The sequence below is a fragment of the Saccoglossus kowalevskii genome, chromosome 7 (genome assembly GCF_978046115.1).
Source record: "Saccoglossus kowalevskii chromosome 7, keSacKowa6.1, whole genome shotgun sequence".
NCBI classification, from domain to species: Eukaryota; Metazoa; Hemichordata; class Enteropneusta; family Harrimaniidae; genus Saccoglossus; species Saccoglossus kowalevskii.
In genome coordinates, this window is record NC_140647.1 from 36719150 (window position 1) to 36742819 (window position 23670).

Sequence of the window (23670 nt, forward strand, 5' to 3'; positions counted from 1 at the left end):
CTCAACAATTAAATTACATATTTTTTTTGTTTTATTTTCGGGTTTTGTATCCCTTAAAATGTTATTTTAAAATACACACTCATGCCATGGTAGGCATTTCGAATGCACAACACTTTTTTTTATATATATATATCCTGTAATATTTTTTTTCCTATGAGGACATACTAATAAATACACCGTTATTGCTATGTAAGTGTTTACCAAGTGGTGGTCCAGGTTGATATTCATAGCCCCTTGAAACTCTCTCGTGAAACCCGGCACATCCTGTGATAACACTTCCGGTTCGCCATCTTGGATTAGTTTACTTCCTTGAACTTTCGATGTGAGTCATCTTACTGCGTATACCGTCAATTGTTGAATTATTGTACAACGTAGGAATAATTTTACACCGTGATTGGCGACTACTGATGGTAAATGTGGTGATCGGGCTCAGTTGGAAGGTTGTTCATCAAACGAAGGGCGGTTCTGTTTCATTGGACCTATTTTGACGTGAAACCTCCCAATCAGAATTCCAAGGAAATACACGTTTGGGACGAACCGTTTGCAAAGTGGGTGTTGTTGCCTCACGTTTGCGATATGGCAGGAATGTTCGATTCGCAAGATAGAAATTCGTAAGTCTTCACTTTATTCTGTTGATGGTGTCTGCGTGTAAAGTATGTGTTCATTGCGATGTGGTGACAACTAAAGACGTAAACATCACATTGTAGATTCAAGTGTGTCATCGTAAAGACAGTCATCATCAATGGAGTGTCCACGTACATCATCTGAGTCCTAACTGTGATGCAGGAAGTTCATATGTACTGTCCTGTAATAATAACTTGGCGCAGTGATTCCGTACTTGTATCCTGTTTTATTTTCTTACTTAAATGCGTGTTAGACAAATCAGTGACAGTTATGTCATGAGGAATGGATGACCTTCGCAACCATTTCTCTAAACCATTATATCATGATTATAATTTCTGTACTAGCGTCAATCATTATTAAATTTAGCATTGGGATACGATAAGCCCTTGAATGTACATGTTAATTAAATCAAGAACAAGTATACTCCAAGTACATGTTACATTTCTAAAACCATCTACCTTAAATTACAGTGCAGCATTCATTGGTGATTCATCATTAACTCTCCCTGTTTCATTTTTGCAGTCAATAATACTAGATTTGAAGTGATATATATATTCTAGTACCTGAAATACTAATGTACAGCAGTATAATAGTTTCAGATAATCTATAGTTTGCCATTTTACAAATTTCACAAGCCACAAAATATCACATAATATTAGTTCTTGACTGTAGTCAGTTAAATTTAGTTTATTAATAATAATAATAATAATATCATATAATATTGTAGTGAAGCCAAACCTCTCTTATTTTCTCCTTAAAATTAATATATACATTTTTTAGGCTATTCTTTATTATATAATTACCTGTACTTACACCATTCATTACATGCGGGTGAGTGGTAGTACCCCGTAAAATCTGTATTAGAAGCCGCATCTCTAATAGAAGTGACACCTATTCGTTAAATTGAGAATCTAAAATTCACCATTTCTCATATGTGCAGATGCTCTAATAGAAGCCACATCCCCTCTGTTGCATTGTACTATTTTTATAGAAGCCACAGCTTCTAATACAAATTTTACAACTAATAACACCAGGACCAATGGTCTGGGGTATTGTACAATCCAATGGCAAGATTGAACTATTTTGTTATCAGGATATCACTGCACTCAGACCAGAATATACTGCAATGAACTGATAAAGCGTGCAAGGCTTTGCCGTTCACTGTCGTTCGATTGATGAATTGATTGCGGAGTAGAACACTCTGGTTTGTGGAACAGTACAGTTTTCGGCAGAAAGAAATGTTCAGTTTTGATGTATTTCATTCATCATTCTCTAATTCTGTGATGCAAATGAAATTCAATAATAATTAAATAACAAGCATAGTTAATCTTTAATTTGTTTTCTTATAATTCCAATTGAGCTGGCAGATTGGATCGGTGTGGTAGTGGAAGATTTTATGTTATGATTTATGTCCAGTATAAAGATTCTATAATTCTCATTATAATATTTTATTTTTTGTTTTCTTAAAAATGCAAGTAAAGTGTTATTACGATTCTGGTTTCTGATAAAAACACTGAATTATATAAGTTCATTTTGTGACTAAAAAAAAAATAGCATTTAGATGTGAAAATTTTTACTGCATTCATTGAGTGAGTTGTGACTTGTGGCAGGGATTGTAATGAAAATAACAGTTTTCAGTAGATATGTTTTGTACTTTTTGAACAGCTTGAATGATAGAATAGTGCAAAAATATAAATAGGAAAACGGTAATAATCTGTTATGAGATTTGTTTACGTGACTGGTTGTGTACTCTCATTGCAGGTGGTATTTTAGAGCATTGTCCCGCACTGAAGCTCAGCGATACCTCCTGGGTACCAGACATGGACGATTTTTGGTGCGGGATAGCAAGACATGCCCAGGAGACTATGTGTTGTCAGTCAGGTGAGCATGGGCAATCTTGTTTACACACCACACTCATGACTGTCAATATTTATATATAGCAGGTTTACATATAAACTGTACAACCCATGGTTTATATGCCTGGTTCCTGGTATACTGTTCACTTCTAGCTGATTTATTTCCTTAATTCTGTCATGAAGCAAGTCTCGTGGCCAGCAGCTTCCTGAATGCCAACATTGCCAGCTAAACTGATTAAAATATCTACTAATCTTTATCTCTGTAAGGGACGACGTCAAAAGATCGATGTCGGATAAAAAACTTATTTCCTTTAGTTTGGGGGTGGGGGGTTTTAACCTCAAAAAGTTTCTATCCTACAAAAACGATTTTATTTTTTATTGAAGTCAAAAAAATCTTGGAGTATTTGTAGTTCGTTTTTATTCTATCCAATCATGGACAGAAATAACCAAAAAGGAAAAAAAAAAACCAAAAAAATGGTTTGGTTCGAGTGTGAATCTGTGCGTCAAATGAGGTGCATTTGTAAAATCTTTTTACACCCACCCGACAACCAACGTCTATGCAATACTACTGTCCGATTATCAATTTGTATGTAATGGTAAATGTAGTCTGACGCCATGACCAATATTTATCAATTAAGTCTCAGTGGGGGGTAGGGGGGTTTGGAAAAAACTAAAGGAATTAAGTTTTTTTTATCCGACATCGATCTTTTGACGTCGTCCCTAATGGACTGCAACATGCACAAATATTGAACTATTCAAACTCATTTTATTTTATACATGTACCAATAAAAAAAAATGGAAAACTGATCAAAAATTCGCTCCTTTCAAAGTTTGTTCGAACAACTTCCAGAAATATTATCAGTATATCTCCTAATGACTACTGTTGTATGTGTGCAACTTGTGTGTATCTGGTCAACCCCTAAAATTTTGCATAAATGTATTCAAATTGAAGTGAAACAATCACGATACTAATCATCAAATTGCTTTAGCTGGATTTACTGTGAGAAAAAACAAGAACTTGTTGCTGCGCCTTTGCCAAGGTTGCAAGAGACAAGTTTTGAGAAAATAATTCAAACTCTCTTGAATGATATGATATCTGGACACATTCATCAACTGTTGTAGGTATTCTGACTCAAAGAATCAAACAAGTTGCATTGAGGATGCTGGCCTGGCCAAGAACTTCCACCTAATAACAAAACATAGATTTCTCCAACAAACAACGAAATCAAACTTTCCATTCAATTGATAACAAATGTATTGGAGTCTATTTTCGGTAGCAAAGTGAAGAAACAGACTAAGGAAGCTGGCATACACAAATGTGAGGTGTGCATGTCGCATGTCGATTTTAGTCCAAATAAACATGAAAAATCAACATTTGAAACTTTTCTCTGGCATATGCCTGGAATGATTTCATTCAAATTTGGTATTGATACAAAATGGTTGGCTGGTGGTCATGGTGCTCTACCCATATTTGACTTTTTGCCATTTTTGTGGGAAAAAATATTAAATAAAAAAAAAGATACTTGAACATGCGTGTGCTAGAAAGTAATCAATGCCAAGAATGCCGTATTTGTTTCTTGATCATGACTGCTGTGCTAAACCAGCAGAAATATGTGAATTGTGTCACTCAGTATTGTGAATTGATTCAAAATGGTTGACTGGCAGCATGGCATGTTTTTAGTTTCATGTTCCTGTATTATTTGTCAGACATACCCTCACAGATTTTGTTCAAAATAGTTTGAAAGACAAGACAAGATATACAGTAATGTTATTATTGACCTTTGAATTGACTGGTGGTCATTTTAGTCAACATGATATGAACTGTTTAACAGGTGTAGTCCAGTTTCACTCAAATTTAATTGGCGTAGTGATGCACATAGTATATATTCACTATTTGATTCCAAATGGCCAACTGGTGGTCACGTTGGTTTTATTTTTACATATCCATAACTATTGCTTAGATGTTTCCTATTATTTTATCTATTGAAAATAATATTGTAGTATGGAAAAATAAATCTTCATATTATTATTATTAGTTTAGATGTATGTATGAAAACAGGAAGTTGTGGACTGTTGTCCAACTGGTATGCGTTCATCCCCACCCTCTCTTCGTCTATCTGAGCCAATCACATTCAAACTTCACACGTACCTCATCACAGACATATGCATGGTAGCCATTTTTTACTCCCGTGTGCGAAGCACAAAAGGGAGTCTTTGCAGTTACCCTGTATGTATGTATGTCACTTTTTTGTTCTACCGTTATCTCAAGAACCACTAATCAAATTTTGGTGAAACTTGGTACATAGATGCTCTGGGATAATGCGCAGAGTTGATTAGGTTTTGGTAAATAACCATGAATATTAATTACCTAATTTGCATGATAATTAACTGATTTTAAGCTGTTTTATGACTGTTCCACTGATATTTGAAGAACCACTCATTGGATTTTGATGAAACTTGGCACATGGATGCTCAGAACTAACGTGCAGATTTGATTAGTTTTAGGTAAAAATCTGTTTATATTAATTACCTAATTTGCATAATGATTAATAAATTTTCGGCTTTTCTACTGATATCTCAAGTACTAATCATAACATTTCAATAAAACTTGGTACATAGATGTCATATGACACTGCACAGACCTGATAGTTTTTAGGGTAATATCAGTACATATTAATTACCTAATTTGCATAATTAATTTATTTTCAGCTTTTGGTATTTCGAGTAGTAATGATCACGTTTCAATGAAACTTGGTACATAGTTACTTGAGGACTGCAGAGACCTAATTATTTTTTGGGTAAATATTTGTGCATATTAATCACCTTATTAGCATAATTAGTTAATTTTCACCTGATATCTCAAGTACTAATCATCACATTTCAATGAGACTTGCGACATAGGTCTTCTAGGACTATGCAGAGACCTAATTTATTTTGGGATAAATAATTGTGCATATTAATTACCCGATTTGCATAATTAGTTAATTTTTTGCTGTTCTATGGCTGTTGCACTGATGTCTTATAAACTTTTAAAGAGTACCTACCCATAACATTTCAATGAACCTAGGACTATACACCATATTAGTTTTTGGTAAATATTTATGCTTCTTAATCACCTTATTAACATAATTAATACTGATATCTCAAGTATTGATCATCACATTTGAATAAAACTAGGTACATAAATGCTCTAGGACAATAGACAGCCTGATTAATTTTGGGTTAAAATCTGTTCATATTAATTCTCTAATTAGCATAATAATTAATAATTTTTTGGTTCTAATCACATTTCAATGAAATTTTGTACATTGTGCAGACCAGGGTTCTCCACGGTTTGAAAATTAAACAGGGCGCGTCAATGTGAAGTGGGCGTGGCACATTTGTAACGTGCATCATTGGCAAGGATGTTGAAAAATGGAAACCAAAAAATCTATTAATCTACATATTATTATATATGCATAATATATATTTATTATTACAAAATGAATAGGAATTTTGAAGAGCTATTAAGTAAACGTCAGCACGTACAATCAGCTGATTTTAGCTGCACGATTCCTCAAGCGGCGACATCAGTTGTTTACAAGTAATGATCGCGTCCAGAAAAAGACGTAACAAGTTTGTTAATTTATTTTCCCAAATAGATACATACATGCTTTATTTAATTTTTAGCAAAAATTTACATTTATGATTTATATTTATTTGGACGAAGCAAAATAAAATGTATGTCGCACAAACGTTCGTAATTGGTTCATTAAAAAACTTGCATGAATGGCACCAAAAACCAAGGTGATCAAACGAAATAAAATGTACACAATAGAAGATTTTCGATCTGCAGTTAACAGTTACTATCAAAAATAATAGAATTAGGTATAAAAAACAAAACACATACTTAAAAGAATAATTTTTATTCGAATCGAAAGTTTGTTGATGTCTGCTTCGTTGAAAACAGTTATGACCCGGAAACAGTTCATTTTACTGTGTGCACCCTAATACTATGTAACGATGCTTTTGATTGGCCAGAGCCACGCATTGACGCGAAAAACAACCAATCAGATTATTTGTTCCAAAAGAACACAAGTAAATTTATTTCCTCCACTTATGATGCGAGTTGAAAGCATGGCTGTTTTACCGTGGTTTTTAAATCGTCATTTAAAGAAAATTCAACTTTAAATAGTGACATTTAAATATAAACATTTACATGTTCAAGCAAGCATTCGTGTGGACTTTTTGGTGATCAGCAATGTCTGTGATGGTATGTCGGCTGCGCTGGTCGTTTACCGATCATGCAAGTGCATAGCTGCCCGGTTGCTGTCTTTGTTCCACTCGGCGGTGACGATGTTGCCGCTACCTAGTCATGGCGTGAACTTGGTTTTAACCATAGACCTTATGTTTAACGAATGGTTTTACCGATAACGATTTTATATATTTGACGTCACCCTGGCAGTAAAAATATGGGTACGGTAATGCACTTTTCTAGGCCACATGTTCATTTTTAATCGTGTTGAAAAAACTTGTAACTTTTTGTTTGGTGGTGTTATCACCTCATGGTGACCTGCTACGATAACAAACCGGAATTTTCACAGTTGCACCTTAAAACAATGAACCAGTTACCCTGAGCACGATGAATCATCTTCGGAAGACAATGAGTGTTGGCCTGTTTTGTAAACAATTCTTTGTCTGGGACCATGCAGGGCGCACAGGAAATATAACAGGGCGCTGACAATTTAAACAGGGCGCCAATTTCAGATAACAGGGCGCGGCGCCCTGTAAAAACCCCTTGTGGAGAACCCTGCAGACCTTATTAGTTTTACACATAAATCTGTTCATATTAGTTTTCTTATTTGCATAATTAGTTTTCTGCGTTTCCATCAATATCTCAAGTTCAAGTAATTTTGAATTAATTTTTAATGTGTCTCCAATACTCTCAGCACACAGGAGTTCTTTCTAAGCTTTCTTTGATTCTGCTTAAGATTACATTGGAAATAATAACATCATGACGCAGTTCAATTTTCCTCTCAGATCACATTCAACATGGACGGGGCAAACTGGACATGAAATTATTTCCTTTAATACATTTCTACCCTTTATATATAGGATATTTAGTGTTTAGCTCAAAAGTGATCTCGGGGAGTGTGTTGTTTTCAGTGTATTGTTTTTACACAAAATATTGTTACTGTTGTACATGTATGTGTTGATATATACATGTACACACATGAAAAACACAACAGTAACACAACTGAAGTAGAAATATCCTGAAATCCCATTTTATTTGCCATTCTTATTGTATTATTGAGAGAATTTGATTGATACATGTATGTTGTTTGTTTCAGTGAAAATGCGAAAGTGTCACATTATATAATCAACAAATTACAATCACAGAAATATAAAATTGGAGATCAAGTGTTTGATGACTTACCAGCATTGATTGAATTTTATAAAATCCATTATTTAGATACAACAACGCTTATTGAGCCGGTAAGTCTGCTTTCAGTATTCTCATATTGAACCAGTCAGTGTCGGACAGGCTATTAGCCAGGAATTTGCAACTGTCAGTCAAAAACTATTCAACTTCATGAAAATGGAGATTGTTTTGGATATATTTTGGTACAATTATCATAGAACAATAGGAAAAAACAGAAAAATTGTATTAAGTCCAAAATTAAAGTCCATTTGGTGGTTGGACTGGTGGCTGGCTGGCAAAATTTTATTTTCAATACAAAACAATTGTCATGAATTTCTGCAGATAAATTGATAATGTCTCAAATGCAGATCTGAGTATAATTTGTTAGTATGCACTATCAGTATTCTCCACAATCAAAAATAGCTAGCCGATGGGCATCCTAATTAGCGTATTAATTTGCATGTCATTTACATAAAACATTCTAGCATTTATGTCACAAACATGTTCAGTTATTCAATATTCTTTTTTTCATTTAATTGAAACATGTTTACAAATTATAATCTTTTAAAACATAAAGAAATTGTTCAACATCAATATTTTACGCAATGCATTGTTCAAAACCAGTGATTTATACGTTCTCAAAAAGTTTCATGTTCATGAAATGCAATGCGTTTAAATAATGAAGAGCGAGTACAAAACAAAGTTGAGGTAAAATGTCCTCAAAGCCAAAAGGGGCAGGGACTATTTTTTGACTCCCATGCGCGAAGCACAAAGTGGGAGTCTTTGCAGTTAGTGTGTGTGTATGTGTGTGCGTGTGTGTGTATGTGTGTCCGACTGTTCCACTGCTATCTCAAGAACCATACATCGGTTTTTGATAAAACTTGGTGCATAGATGCTCTGGGCCAATGCGCAGATTTGATTAGGTTTTGGTAAAAATCCATGCTCGTTAATTACCTAATTTGCATGATAATTAGCTAAGTTTTAGCTGTTCTATGACTGTTCTATGACTGTTCCACTGATATCTAAAGAACCACTCATTACATTTCAATGAAACTTGGTACTTACATACTCAAGGACTATGCAGAGATTGATTGTTTCGGATAAATATTTGTGCATATTAATCACCTAATTTGCATAATTAGTTAATTTTCATCTTTTCCACAGGTATCTCAAGTACTAATCATCGCATTTCAATGAAACTTGGTACATAGATCCTTTAGGACTATGCAGAGACCTGATTAGTTTCAGGGTAAATAATTGTGCATATTGATTACCTAATTTGCATAATTAATTTTCAGCTTTTCTACTGATATCTAAAGTACTGATCATCACATTTCAATGAATCTAGAATTATGCAGAGACCCAATTAGTTTTTGGTAAATATTTGTGCATATTAATCACCTAATTTGCATAATTAACCAATTTCCAACTTTCACACTGATATCTCAGGTACTAATCATCACATATCAATGAATGTTTATACATGGATGCCGTAGGACAATAGACAGACCTGGATAATTGTGGGTTAAAATCTGTACAATCATATTAATTACCCAATTTGCATAATTAACCAATTTTAAGCTTTCACACTGATATCTAAAGTACTAATTTCCATTTTAATGAAACTTAGTACAAAGATGCTCTAGGACAATGTACAAACCTAATTAGTTTGGGGTAAAACTCTGTTCATATTATTTCCCTAATTAGCATAATAATTCATAATTTTTTGGTTCTAATCACATTTCAATTAAACTTGGTACATAGAGTTTTTGTTACATTGCGCAGACCTCATTAGTTTTACAATCAAATCTGTTCATGTTAATTTTCTGATTTGCATAATTAGTTTTCAGCTAAGTAATTTCAAATTATATTTAATGTCTCCAATACTCTCAGCACATGGGAGTTCTTTCTAAGCTTTCTTTGATTTTGTTATTTGTAGCATCAGTGCAGTCCATCAATACTGTATTGATGGACTGAGGGTACGATACATTCACACATGTACCTGTCAGCTACAACACATAAAAGCAAAATAAAGGGTTGGGCAACTAAATGTAAGTTGATGGGCGGCTGTTGACAGTAACTAGGCAGCCATAAAACTTGATGTTGGGCCCCCCACCTAAAACCACTTGTGGAGAACACTGACTATAGCGAGAATACACCTACTAGTGTTATTATACTAGAAATATTTACTTATTCAAGTTATTGCTTTCATGGAGACAACATTTTGCAAAGGTAACTGACACTCCATCTTGTAGGACCCCAAAAGTTGTGAATATTTGTCTCTTGCGAATTAAAGTGGTTTAACAGAACAATTTTACAAACTATGTTGTTATTATTGTGCTGTTATTATCACACTGTCATGGGAGTGGTTACTCTAAATGTTCATGCCTTTATTTCTCAGTGTCCGCGGGAACTCTCACCACAGCAGCCACAACCACCTCTGCTGCCACCTCCAGTAGCACCACCAACCCAACCACAAGATGACAAATATTACAAGGCTTTGTTTGAGTTCCTAGGAAGGGTAAGCAAATTAGGGAATTGTTTGTTTTGAACTGAACTACTGCTTCCTCCCACAAGTTAACGAAGATTATCTCCAATGTGTCTACACGATCGGAGCTGAACAAATCTAGTTCATTCATAGCCGTACAGAAAAGTGTCCACAATTACTTGGTATGAAAAGAACATGGCTGAAAACAATATCTTGCTTTTGTTGTTGTTTCTTTACATGGCATATGCATGTCAGAGTATTATCCTGTTTAGCTGAGAAAGTCACGAGTCTTGAGACCATTCACTGGTGTTATCATTTAGGTATTTTGAATATACTGGATACATGGCAGCTAAAATACGATAAATGTGTTACAGCCTATTCACATAAGTTACATCGTATTGTCATGCAAATTTACCATTTTTTAATTGTTCAACTTTCAAGTTTTATGTCGCATAATTTCATACATGATTTTTGACTCCCGTGTGTGAAGCATAAAAGGGAGTCTTTGCAGTTACCCTGTCTGTATGTCTGTATGTCTGCATGTCTGCATGTATGTATGTATGTATGTATGTATGTATGTATGTATGTATGTCACTTTTTTGTTCCATCGTTATCTCAAGAACCACTAATCAAATTTTCAAGCTGTTCCATGACTGTTCCACTGATATTTGAAGAACCACTCATTGGATTTTGATGAAACTTGGCACATGGATGCTCTGAACCAATACGCAGATTTGATTAGTTTGGGTAAAAATCTATGAATATTAATTACCTAATTTGCATGATAATTAACTGATTTTAAGCTGTTCTATGACTGTTTCACTGATTTTTGAAGAACCACTCATTGGATTTCAATGAAACCTGGCACATGGATGCTCTGAACTAATGCGCAGATTTGATTAGTTTTGGGTAAAAATCTATGAATATTAATTACCTAATTCAGTGTTCTCCCCAGGCTCAGAAGCAAGCATGGCGGTCTAATTTGCATGCTAATTTGCATGCTAATTTGCATACTAATTTGCATATTTTTCAGGATTCACTCTCACAAAAACAAACATACAAGACAGTATTAAAATGTATGAGAGACTTTATTTAAATTACATAATACTTTACATAATATACCATAATTTGACAAGATCGTCATTTAATGTGAACTGTTCCATAAAACTTAGTCTAAACTAATCCTTCTGACTTTGTTGTGCTCCAAACATTGGCTGCCTTACTGTAGTTAAACTCGTCATAGACGTGCTTTGAGCATTAACTGCACAACATTCCTAGTGGGAAAAAATGAAAAATAATAAAAAAAACAACAATGAGGATTGAGGTTCAAATAAATGTAAACATAACAATTGAATTGTGCCACGATCGGGAACCCAGTGCCGTATGGATAGCATTTCGTCTGCAAAACATGTTGTTTACATGTTGGTTTTGTCAGGTCAACGTCAAGGAGACTCAGGAATTTCGAGGAAAAAAAAACATGAGGTCACTATTCAATTAAAATTAAAATGTAACGATAGAATTATGTATACAAATCGGGATTCCATCGATCATAGCGCGTGATGATAGCAGCTGTCGTTCATAAGACGTTGACAGGCCGCCATCTTGGAAATACCTACACAGGTCAACATGTGACCGGAAGATTACAAAATTCGATTTTTTTTTTGCTTGGACAAATTATAACATACGCGTACCCATTAATCTATGAAGATATCCATAAATAATCTAAAAAAAGTTGACAGTAACTAGTGATGTTTTTTTTTTTCATGTCGTGTCTATACCAGCCTCGTGTCTAAGATGTTGATTGAAATTGGTGTAGGCCTACTATGTTCGGTGTTCTTACGATCGGCAAAACATACACACACTGGCATTTTATTTCTAAAATTACGAAATCTTACCTGAACAATTGACCTTAACCAGGGAAATGTATTTTTCCACGACTCATCAAAACCAGCCTCACGCCGTTTCCGTGTTTCTACACGCTTCCGTTTCTGTGCTAGCGGTGATTGTACGTTTTAGCCGGGCAGCATCACCCATTTTTCCTTTACATGTTTAGTCGTATAGATCTCGGTGTTTGCAACTTGAGTGACAATTTGTTCCCCATTGACAGCGTCTGTACTTAACACGTGTTTAACAAGGGGACTGTTTAATTTGTCCCGGCAAGTTCAAACCGCCGTGGCGTAGACTGTGATAATTTATGCAGTGCTACGTGTGAGCGGGTCAAATGGATGTAAACAATGCATCCTATTAGCATGGCGGTGAAGTTGTAAGCATGGCGGTCCGAGCCCAAGCGTGGCGGCCAGGTCGCCAAGCATGGCGGTACTGCCATGCTTTGTTCTATGTGGGGAGAACACTGCTAATTTGAATGATAATTAACTGATTTCAAGCTGTTCCATGACTGTTCCAGTCATATTTGAAGAACCACTCATTGGATTTTGATGAAACTTGGCACATGGATGCTCTGAACCAATACGCAGATTTGATTAGTTTTGGGTAAAAATCTATGAATATTAATTACCTAATTTGCATGATAATTAGCTGATTTTTAGCTGTTCCAAGACTGTTCCACTGATATCTGAAGAACCACTCATTGGATTTTGATGAAACTTGGCACATGGATGCTCTGAACAAGTGCGCAGATTTGATTAGTTTTGGGTAAAAATCTATGAATATTAATTACCTAATTTGAATGATAATTAACTGATTTCAAGCTGTTCCATGACTGAACCACTCATTGGATTTTGATGAAACTTGGCACATGGATGCTCTGAACAAGTGCGCAGATTTGATTAGTTTTGGGTAAAAATCTATGAATATTAAATACCTAATTTGAATGATAATTAACTGATTTCAAGCTGTTCCATGACTGTTTCACTGATTTTTGAAGAAGCACTCATTGGATTTCAATGAAACTTGGTGCATGGATGCTCTGAACTAATGCGCAGATTTGATTATTTTTGGGTAAAAATCTGTTAATATTATTAATTACCTAATTTACATAATGATTAATCAATTTTTGGCTTTTCCACTGCTATCTCAAGTACTAATCATAACATGTCAATAAAACTTGGTACATAGATGTCATATGACACTGCACAGACCTGATAGTTTTTATGGTAATATCAGTACATATTAATTACCTAATTTGCATAATTAATTAATTTTCAGCTTTTGATATTTCAAGTAGTAATGATCATGTTTCAATGAAACTTGGTACATAGTTACTTGAGGACTGTGCAGAGACCTAATTAGTTTTTGGGTAAATATTTGTGCATATTAATCACCTTATTAGCATAATTAGTTAATTTTCAGCTTTTCACCTGATATCTCAAGTACTAATCATCACATTTCATTGAGACTTGTTACATAGATATTCTAGGACTGCAGAGACCTGATTAATTTTGGGATAAATAATTGTGCCTATTAATTACCTAATTTGCATAATTAGTTAATTTTTTGCTGTTCTATGGCTGTTGCACTGATGTCTAAAAGCCACTCATTGGATTTCAATGAAACTTTTAAAGAGTACCCATCACATTTCAATGAACCTAGGACTATACACCATATTAGTTTTTGGTAAATATTTATGCTTCTTAATCACCTAATTAATATAATTAATTAATAATGATATCTCAAGTATTGATCATCACATTTGAATTAAACTTGGTACATAAGTGCTCTAGGACAATAGACAGCCTGATTAATTTTGGGTTAAAATCTGTTCATATTAATTCTCTAATTAGCATAATAATTAATATTATTTTGGTTCTAATCACATTTCAATGAAACTTGTTACATTGTGCAGACCTTATTAGTTTTACACTTAAATCTGTTCATATTAGTTACCTAATTTGCATAATTAGTTTTCTGCGTTTCCATCAACATCTCAAGTTCAAGTAATTTTGAATTAATTTTGAATGTGTCTCCAATACTCTCAGCACACGGGAGTTCTTTCTAAGCTTTCTTTGATTCTGTTTCTTGTTGAGCTATCGATGTATTGCAGTATATCTTTACTCTGCAAAATAGATATTAGGGAGCGTAGCCTTTCGTCAAGCCAGAAATTATCTGAAATTACAAACTCCTGTTTAAGCCAAATGCATGTCCAATTCTTCTGGATTCTTCTTAATACTCATTCTCACTATACATGCCTGTAGGCAGAAGTCCCATTTCGTATTCAGTTGGTAGCCTTGTCTACTTTAATTTGATGACAAGGAGTAAGATTATTGTGGTTTAGTATCTTTGTGATATTTCTTATGGTTATAAAGTAGACTACTTTTAGTTTCTTACATGCTTTTTTAATGTGTTTTATTCAATGCCTGAATCTTGATTCAGCTTCATTGCCAACACCCACTTTCTAAGAATTAGCTACATATTCTACCTAAAACAGTTTATTATCACAAATACTGTCGTAATTTTATGTAACCCAGTTTTTCACATATAGTATCGTGGTATTCCATAGGCAGTGATCAGCTTTCTTGGTCAATGAAAAAAAAAACATTGCAGTTTTCTATGTTTTTTTAGTCCCTGTTCGGGCAAAGTTTTGATCCTTGTGCGTCCATGTGTGTGTGCGCGTGTGTGTGCACAATCAAACTTCACACATACATCATACATAATATTTATACATATACACGTCAATATGTTTCATAATCTGATTCAAGATGGCCGCATGGTGGCCATTTTTGTGCTAAAAAATCATCAAAATCAACCATTTATGAATGGACTTCGTTCAAACTTGGTACATACATTGGGCATTATAGAACCTTGATGCACGTCATTTTAATTTTCAGGTCAGATTTAAAATGGCTGACTGGCAGCCATTTTGTTTTAATGAATGCAGTTCTAGTGCCATATCTCTGCCATGTTTTGATCGATTATGTTCAAATTTTATACATTTGTTTTACATCATGTTATAGATATGTATATGTATTTAAAATGGCTGACCGGTGGCCATTTTGTTTTTAATAATACTGTTCCAGAGCAACATTTCTCAATATGGATAATTACTCGTTTGACGATCAGATACACGATATCAATCATTTTAATGTTAAAAAATCATCATAATCAAGCATCATCATCTGGATCCATACTTCTGACATGTTTATGTTCCAACTATATTACTATAAACAAAACGATATATCTTAAGTTTGATAACATTACATGGGTGGGACTGTGTCATGCATGGCTTGTTGTTTAATGACTGTGCTTCCTGGTTCAACAGGATCCAGACGACTTGCCGTTTAAAAAAAATGACATTCTATTATTGCTGAACAAAGATGAAGAAAATTGGTGGACCATGAAGAGCCTGACATCAAACAGGACTGGGTCAGTCCCTGTGCCATACATAGAAGAGGTAAGTATAGAGGTTATTGTTGAATGTTATTCCATTCTGAAACTGACTTATAAATCTGAAGTGTTGTGTTTTTATTACCTCATCTGTATCATCATAAATGAAAGGCAAGGTTTATGAGGGGAAAATGTTTGTCGTGTTGTTGTCATCAATGACTCTGCCGTAAAAAATGTTTTTGTAATTACACTAACCATAGACCTTAGAAAACATGTCAAACAATTTTTATCTGATCATTTTTGAAGGAATCTTATCAATCTCTATGAAGTTCAATTTTGGCCAGTGCAATTTTCACGATATACATGTAGGGTACTAAATTTTAGACATAAAAATAAGTTGACAGAATAAAGACTTTTATACTGCTGATGATAATAACCTGATTTTATTAATATACTCTCCTAGATCTGTTGATTAAATAAGTGTAGTAATCACATATGTGACAAGTACAATGTTTCCTGCCTTGCTTGCTAGTATTGAAGCAGCATTACATCATGTCCAAAGTTACCATTTACACAATGTACTGTAGTACTGTAGCAGCTGGATTCTTGCCAACTCTGGTGTCATTTCATGGTGTTTGTTTGAGTGCTCATTTCCTTGTTAGATTGGAATTCCCATTCATGATATAAATACTTGTAGGGTTCCCTATTAAAATGGCCAAACTGATTCTGATATCCCTGGCTGCCAGGAAAGCTGCAATGTTCTTCTCAGAGCATTATAGAATTGGGGCACAGACAGGCAATGGGTCTTAATTAGCATAATACAATTAGCATAATCACCCACATAATAGGTGATTGACATTTGATATTAATATGCAAATTAGCTAAGTACACTCAATAATAGTGTATTTCATATCACTGGCCACTATAATTCTCAACCAAGTCACACCTTAGTAGATGCACTGTAATAATTTGTTGACAGGCTAAAGAGTACACACAGATGTTATCTTTAGTGGTACCTGTAGCACTCAAACTACATAAGGTAATAATCAAAACAAGCGTTTATATCAAATCTGTTATGTGTCTCATACAAGTTTTGAGGTGATTCAAATGTGATAATTATTTAGTCATGAATATCTGTATAAAAATTATTCTGTTGCACGTGTTTTAGTATAAAATTTCAAGTGTTGATGTGTTAGCATCTTTGTAGACAGCATACACCGAACACAGTGCCACCTGAAATGCACAAACCACACAAGGTAATAATAAAAAAAAAAACGTTTATATAAAAGCTGTTTTGTTTCACATACAAGTATAACTCAAGATGATTCAAACATGATTATTGTTTAGTCATGAATCTAATCTAAAAAAAATCAGTTAATATGCGTCAATATTCGCAGTCACACACAAAACAGGTAATATCCATCATGTTTTACGGCATGACTTGAACAGCCATTACCGTAAAAACTCTATTAGTTTGCGGTGAATGAATTAATAGGATACACATGGAAATTATTTTTTTCAGGTGAGTGATTAATAGGTTACATTTTGTTCAGTTCAATTTGAACTTGTTTTCGCCAATTTAATAGTGAATTTACTTTCCAACATGGCTAACGCATGCCGATTCAACTCTGTGACTGTCCCACTCTTTCGATATTATCGCTTATAATAGAAATTCACAATATATATTTACTGCTCTATGTATATTAATTGACTATATATTTATCCAGCAAAACAACTTTATTGTTGTCAGTGAAGGAATCACAGCTACTCAAGGTAATCGGTAACGCGAACACGATAAACGCATACTGAAAACAACAAGTTATGTATTTATGGCGAATTATTAGGGTACAAATAATGATTAGTTTTTGAAAATAAAATAGGTGGGTGAATTAATAGACATGCAGCAAATTAATAGAGTTTTTACTGTATTTCTTTTTTGACCTACCAGGTCATGAATAATGCTGGTATATGTAGTCCTGAAAATTCTTGAAAATTGGCAATGACTATGAACATTATGCTAAGTAATTGTCTGCTGTTTTTGGCACTTTTTGTTTTGGTAGAAATTATTAACAAATGTTAGGAATAAAATGTTTATATTTCATATTTCTTGTTGTATTTCAGTGTGCAAATCCTAATGAAGTCATATATAGGCCAATTGTCCCTCATAATGGACCTGTCAAGGCAGTTGTTACACAGCAAAGAATACCCAATGCTTATGACCCCCAGGCCCTTAAGTTGGAGGTGAGTCAAGCCAAGATTCATTCATTAACAAATGTGACTGAGGTCTGCAGGTGCTTGTGTTTGATCAAGCCTGGTTGACGCCAGGATAGCGCATTAAATTGCCATTTGATAGAGAGGACTACCACACCCATGTAATGTAGTATAAATATGGAAATGACTTCTGTGGCAAAAAAGACACTGTGTCATCACTTGCACTTGCAATTTGCACTTACAAGAAAAGTCAGGAGAGACAACAGTGACAAAAGAAAAGTTGGTGGCAAGTTGCCAGTCGCGTGTATTACGATCATAGTTAGCAAATGCTAGACTACTTTCTTTTTTCAAAATTTAATGCCATGTCATAATAGCTTTCAATCACTAAAATGATGTAGATCTGAAGTAAACTGTTATGGAGCAATTACAGTAGTGTCAGTTTTTGACTCCTGTGTGTGAAGCCCTTCGTGGTGTGTGTGTGTGTGTGTGTGTGTATGTGTGTGCGTGCGTGCGTGTGTGTGCGTGCGTGTGTGCGTGCGTAGGTGTGTGTGCATGTTCCACAGATATCTCAAGAAACAATTATCAGATTTCAATGCAACTTGAAATTTGATACATTGATGCTCTCGGGTAATCCACAGTCATGATTATTTTAATGTAATGGTTACTATTATAAACTTCAATAATGTGGATCACATTGTTTTCATGTACATCTCAAATAGCAAACAAATATTAGTACCCAAGTTAATTGTTTGAAAAGCTAATCTTAAATTTTGAATTAATTTTTAATGCCTCTAATACTCTCAGCACATGGGAGTTCTTTCTAAGCTTTGATTTTTGTTGGTTCTACCACATGTGAAGTGAAACAATTGTATAATGCAAATCAACAAAGCAAATTAATCTGTCTCTAGAGGGCGCTTTAAAATATAAAATATAAGGTGGCTTCCAAATATTGTACAAATGCAGCGTGGTAGTAGTCTTAACTCTACAGTCAGTAAAAGAGAATTTCATTAGCACTTGTTCAGCGAATAATATATATTTTGTTTGACTAGGTTGGAGCTATACTGACGGTGCTTGAACAGAATATCAATGGTCAATGGAGGGGAGAGTTGAATGGTAAAGTTGGCACTTTCCCATTCACACATGTCAGGATCTTACAAGACAGTGATATGGATAGTTAGAACTAAGACGAACGCAAAAATACAGAGATATTGGACTCTTGTAGTATTAATGTAGTCTGACTGCATTTCTCCAGGCACTGGATGAGACAACCTGATAGTTGTAAATTGTCTGTAAATATGCTGTGAATACACTCTGTAATGTGATCTTAAGATAGTTAATGGTAATGCTGTTTGCAGTACCTGTTGTGGGTTTTCATGTGATGTTGGCAGTGTTCTCTCCAGATTTTCATTGACACAGGTGAATGCAGACCACATTTATGTAAATGTAAATGTTAATGGTTCACAGTTTATAACAACATTGGCACCTTGAGATTACCATGAATGCATTCATTGCTAGTGAAACGTAGAGGTATTTATGTATCAACTCCAAATGTTCAACAAGCTGATGACAGAAGGCAAGTCACACTGTGAACCTTCACAAGACAAGACCAGTTCAAGGCATCAAATAAATTGGGAAATATATATACATCAGTCAGAAACTATTGAACTTTGAATTAATTCTAGAATGTAGCATCAACTTGATAACCTTGGCCGGTATGATGTATAACATTAAACGCACTGGAAAACAAGGATGCAGCAGTAAATGTTGTGTAACATGCTTAACACTAATCACATTTACTTACTATGACTATGTATACTGCCTGTCAAAATATGTGTAACCTCAAATTATTTGATGGAAAAAATGATACAACTCCTACTACAGGCATTTTGTTATCAATTTAACGCTACTTCACATTTGCATTGCAGTTTGTGTAATGAATTTACATGGATCGTTTTTTTTTTTTTGCGGGGGGGGGGGGGGGGGGGTAAGGTATATTGAAACAGCTTTTAATATAATGTTACAATTTTTTTTAAAGAACTATTAATTATTTTATTAATACTAAACTGAGTATCTAAACTAAAAACGAAGCACATTAGTCACTTTTTTTTCTCTGGGGAGAACACTGCTTTTGCACAAATCTAATCTAATAGTGAATTGGAATGTTACTTGTCTTTACATTGTCTGTGTGGTTTTCTATTCAACTTATCAGAGTCAATTTCAGTCAGTAATCATTGTTTTCTTGTATGCAACTTAGAGTTAGGGTGACTTGTTGTATTTTCACTCCGTGAGTGAGGGACAATCTGTAACATCTGTATGTCTTGATTGTCCATGGTTGAAATGTGTAAATACTGAATGGGCTGTTTATCAAAATCAATTTTACAGTTTCTGAACAAGTCCTAAATTATACTTCATAATTTATCCTCTTGCAGAAGTTTCACATTTCAGTTTGGATATTTTTAGTTTTGGTTCAGAAGAAAAGAAGACAAGTTTCTGGTCATTGAATATGATCTTTGCATGGAAACTTATTTTTCTTTTGTTTCTTTGAAAATTTTGACAAAAATCTTGTAAAACAATGTGACTATTAACTATTACATGTAAACCCCAGAATCAGAAATATTTGAGTATTAATTCACGTTAAATATCTCATGTTTCAAGCATATGAAAACTCTTTGGAAATCACACATTTTATTAATCACAGTGACTTTTAAAATCTTGTCAGTTTATGCAGATAAGTCATATAAGAACTATGGTTTGCTCTACTTTTAACCATCTTGAATGTTTAAAACAAAGTGACAAATTGCACTACTAAAGAGTTAATCAATTTCTATTACGGCTCTAGATTTCTTAGTAAAATATTTTTCTTGTAGAACACAAACACAAAAATTAGTGTGGATAATTGCTAGAACACTTGATACATAAATTCAACAAGCTAAAGAAAGATAATTTGAAGTTACAAACTAATAGTCAATATACTGGTAGGGATTGGGTAAATAGTAACTCATAGTACACCTATCAACAAATTTTTTTTAGTGTTTTTTATTTTAAAACTACATTCATATAAGATTAATTTATCCTCATCCAGAAATATGGAAATTGTTATATAAAAGTTATTTTTTTGTTAAAATCTATTCTCGGTTATGTTTACTTAACTTTGCTCACCATTTTTTGGGAGGTTTTTTTGTTTAGTGTTTTTATTCAAAGATCTTTGTAGGTTGTCATGACCCATCCCATTGCATTGTGGGTAGCTCTTATAGGGAGCACTAGATTTCTGCAGGTTGGATTCAATGTCTGCCTTGTACTTAATTAAAATGAACAATAGTACATCCATATAATTAATTCTGTACATCTTAATGCAGTGAGTGTGACAAAACTTGCCTTGCGTTTATATAGTTTTCTCATTTATATACTTGCTTAAAATACCGGTATGCAAATTTGTTTTCAAACATTGGACTTTTGGAAATGTGTTTTGTTTCATGAGTGACACATTCTAATTAAAATCAAAATGTAGGTACTTAGTCAGTTGCCACCCACCCACATCTACACCTGACCAATTATCTATGCAAACCATGTTGTTCTGGGAAGGGCTTTGTTTAGATTGATGGACATCTTACCATTTTGGGTTACATAAGTGAAATAAAAATGTAGTAAATTTCAAATAAATTATAGAAATGTAATTCATTTAATTCAAGTGAAAAAATAAAAATCGACAAGAATAGAGAATGCTGCGACTGCACTAGTGCAAAATCACCATTCTCTATAGATGTACAATGTTAAGTGCAGGTTGTTTTGTTTGCTTTGGTTATTTCTCAGTTATATCTGCAATAGTTAAGAGGCATATAGCGTGTAACTGTGATCATATCAGCAAGGTATTGATCTACCTGGAACAATCATGGACTGCCTGTCACTCTGGAAAATTGTAACCAGAATGCTGATAGGCTGTTTATTATGAGATCTTGAAAACTGTAACCAGAGTGCTGATTGGTTGATTATGATATCTGAAGAAAATTAGTATGGGTATTTGGTCAGTTATAGATGCATTCTTTACCACATTTTTATTTCAACCTTTTCACCACCAGACTTTTTCGCCCAAACTCCAACAGATAAAATTTAAGACAACTTTTAGTTTTTACTCGAAATAATTTGGCTATTTTATGTCTCAATCTTCTGTGAATTTATCATGAAAAGATGGAACTGGTGTTGAAAAGGTTAAAATCAACCAGAGTCGCCTCCTGATTTTATTCAGATTGTGAGTAATCATTCTCATCTTTAAAATTGCTGAATTTCACTTTATCTGTAGCTGAGGTATTTCTGTTAACTGTTTTGACAATATACCATTTTGACATTTTTGTAAATTTTAAATTTTGGTTGTTTCCAAACATTTGATTTATTGATATTTACTTAAAAAACTAATTTTATTTTATGGGTTTTTAATTTCTTATCACATATGTGCAGTAGCCATACAGTGAATCTGTGTCATTTCTATGTTGTTGATTTTAATTTCATTATGGTTGGAATCATTGCTTGTAATTATGTTTATAATGTTACCCTGTATGTCATGTGTTTCTTACCAGATGTATTCAGCTTTATAGAATATACCGGTAATATAAAACAATGTCCAATATGGAAAATCCAAACAGGTACATGTACAGCGTATCCATTGGTAAACATATGCAATGTATACATTAGTAATTATGCTATACACAAAAGCAAAATCTTTGGCAGTGAAGCTACCGGTACTTGCGATATGACCCTACAATTGTGATGCTGCTATCCTCATTAATTCTGCTGTTTACTGTTCAAAGTTCAAGCATAGTGACAGTAGTGGCAACAATTTTATCATTGATGTTGATTTCACTTTTTTAAAGAGGATTTTTTTATTGTAAAAGTATCTCTACAAATATGTCAAGTAAGCAATGTGTGTAGCCTACTATAAATAATTTTTCAATGGGATGAGATTTTGTTTATGAGCCACTTAAAATAAATTTATTGATTACCGGTACTAAAACTTGAGAATGTCCAAATTTTCTACATATTAATCATGCATACAGTCTATGCCATATCCTTATATAGTTATGGTATTACATTTATAAGTGCAAATTATGGTAAAAAAAATGTTAAATGTTTATGCCTTGTAATTAAGTACAGACAACTCTACAGCCAGACACTCAGTAGTGTAGATGGCTGAAGTAATTCAATTTAATCAATATTAATGTATTTCTTTTCTCATCAATATTGTACATTTCATCTAAAACTTAACTTACTAAATCTTTGATTTGCATAGTTTGTATTATTATTTCATTATATCAACTTCATTCTTTGTATGGATTTCTTTGCTCAGTCTTCATCTTCCATATAGTCAATTTAATATAATAAAAAAAAAGGTTATAATTTATCTTTTTGTCTTGTATAATATGTTCACCATATGTCTAAAATCCAATGGTGTATTTGTATGCATAGTCCATTGGTTGATACATATGTATATTTCATAGTCTCACTCTCTCCAAATACCAACATAGTGACATCATGATTTTTGATGGAGAATATTGCCTTTGTGAATAGTTTTATTGTGAGCAAGTAGGTCATGCCAATAGATTTTGTCAAAATAAAACTTACCCTGAGAACATTCAACTTGCCTTTAAACTGAGTTCTGATTTCTCACAGGAGACCAGAATTAGTCATTTATTAGCTCCACTCTTTACTTAGTCGAGCGGAGCTTATCATAAGAGTGAGTGTCCGCCACCGTCCATGTCAACTTTTTACTTTTTCGACTTTTTAAAAATTACAAGAGTTTATTGTTTTGATACTTGGTG

The 23670-nt window shown here is 33.8% G+C and overlaps 1 protein-coding gene across 1 annotated transcript; it reads left to right on the forward strand.

Moving 5' to 3' along the window:
• The first annotated feature begins 277 nt into the window (after positions 1-277).
• Positions 278-23252, forward strand: LOC102803663 (crk-like protein). The gene is made up of 7 exons (XM_085501536.1): positions 278-611; positions 2386-2505; positions 7811-7955; positions 10283-10402; positions 15585-15716; positions 17771-17890; positions 18910-23252. Exons 1-7 carry the CDS (start codon positions 577-579, stop codon positions 19036-19038), a joined length of 801 nt encoding a protein of 266 aa, XP_085357662.1. The 5' UTR covers positions 278-576; the 3' UTR covers positions 19039-23252.
• The last annotated feature ends 418 nt before the right edge of the window (positions 23253-23670 follow it).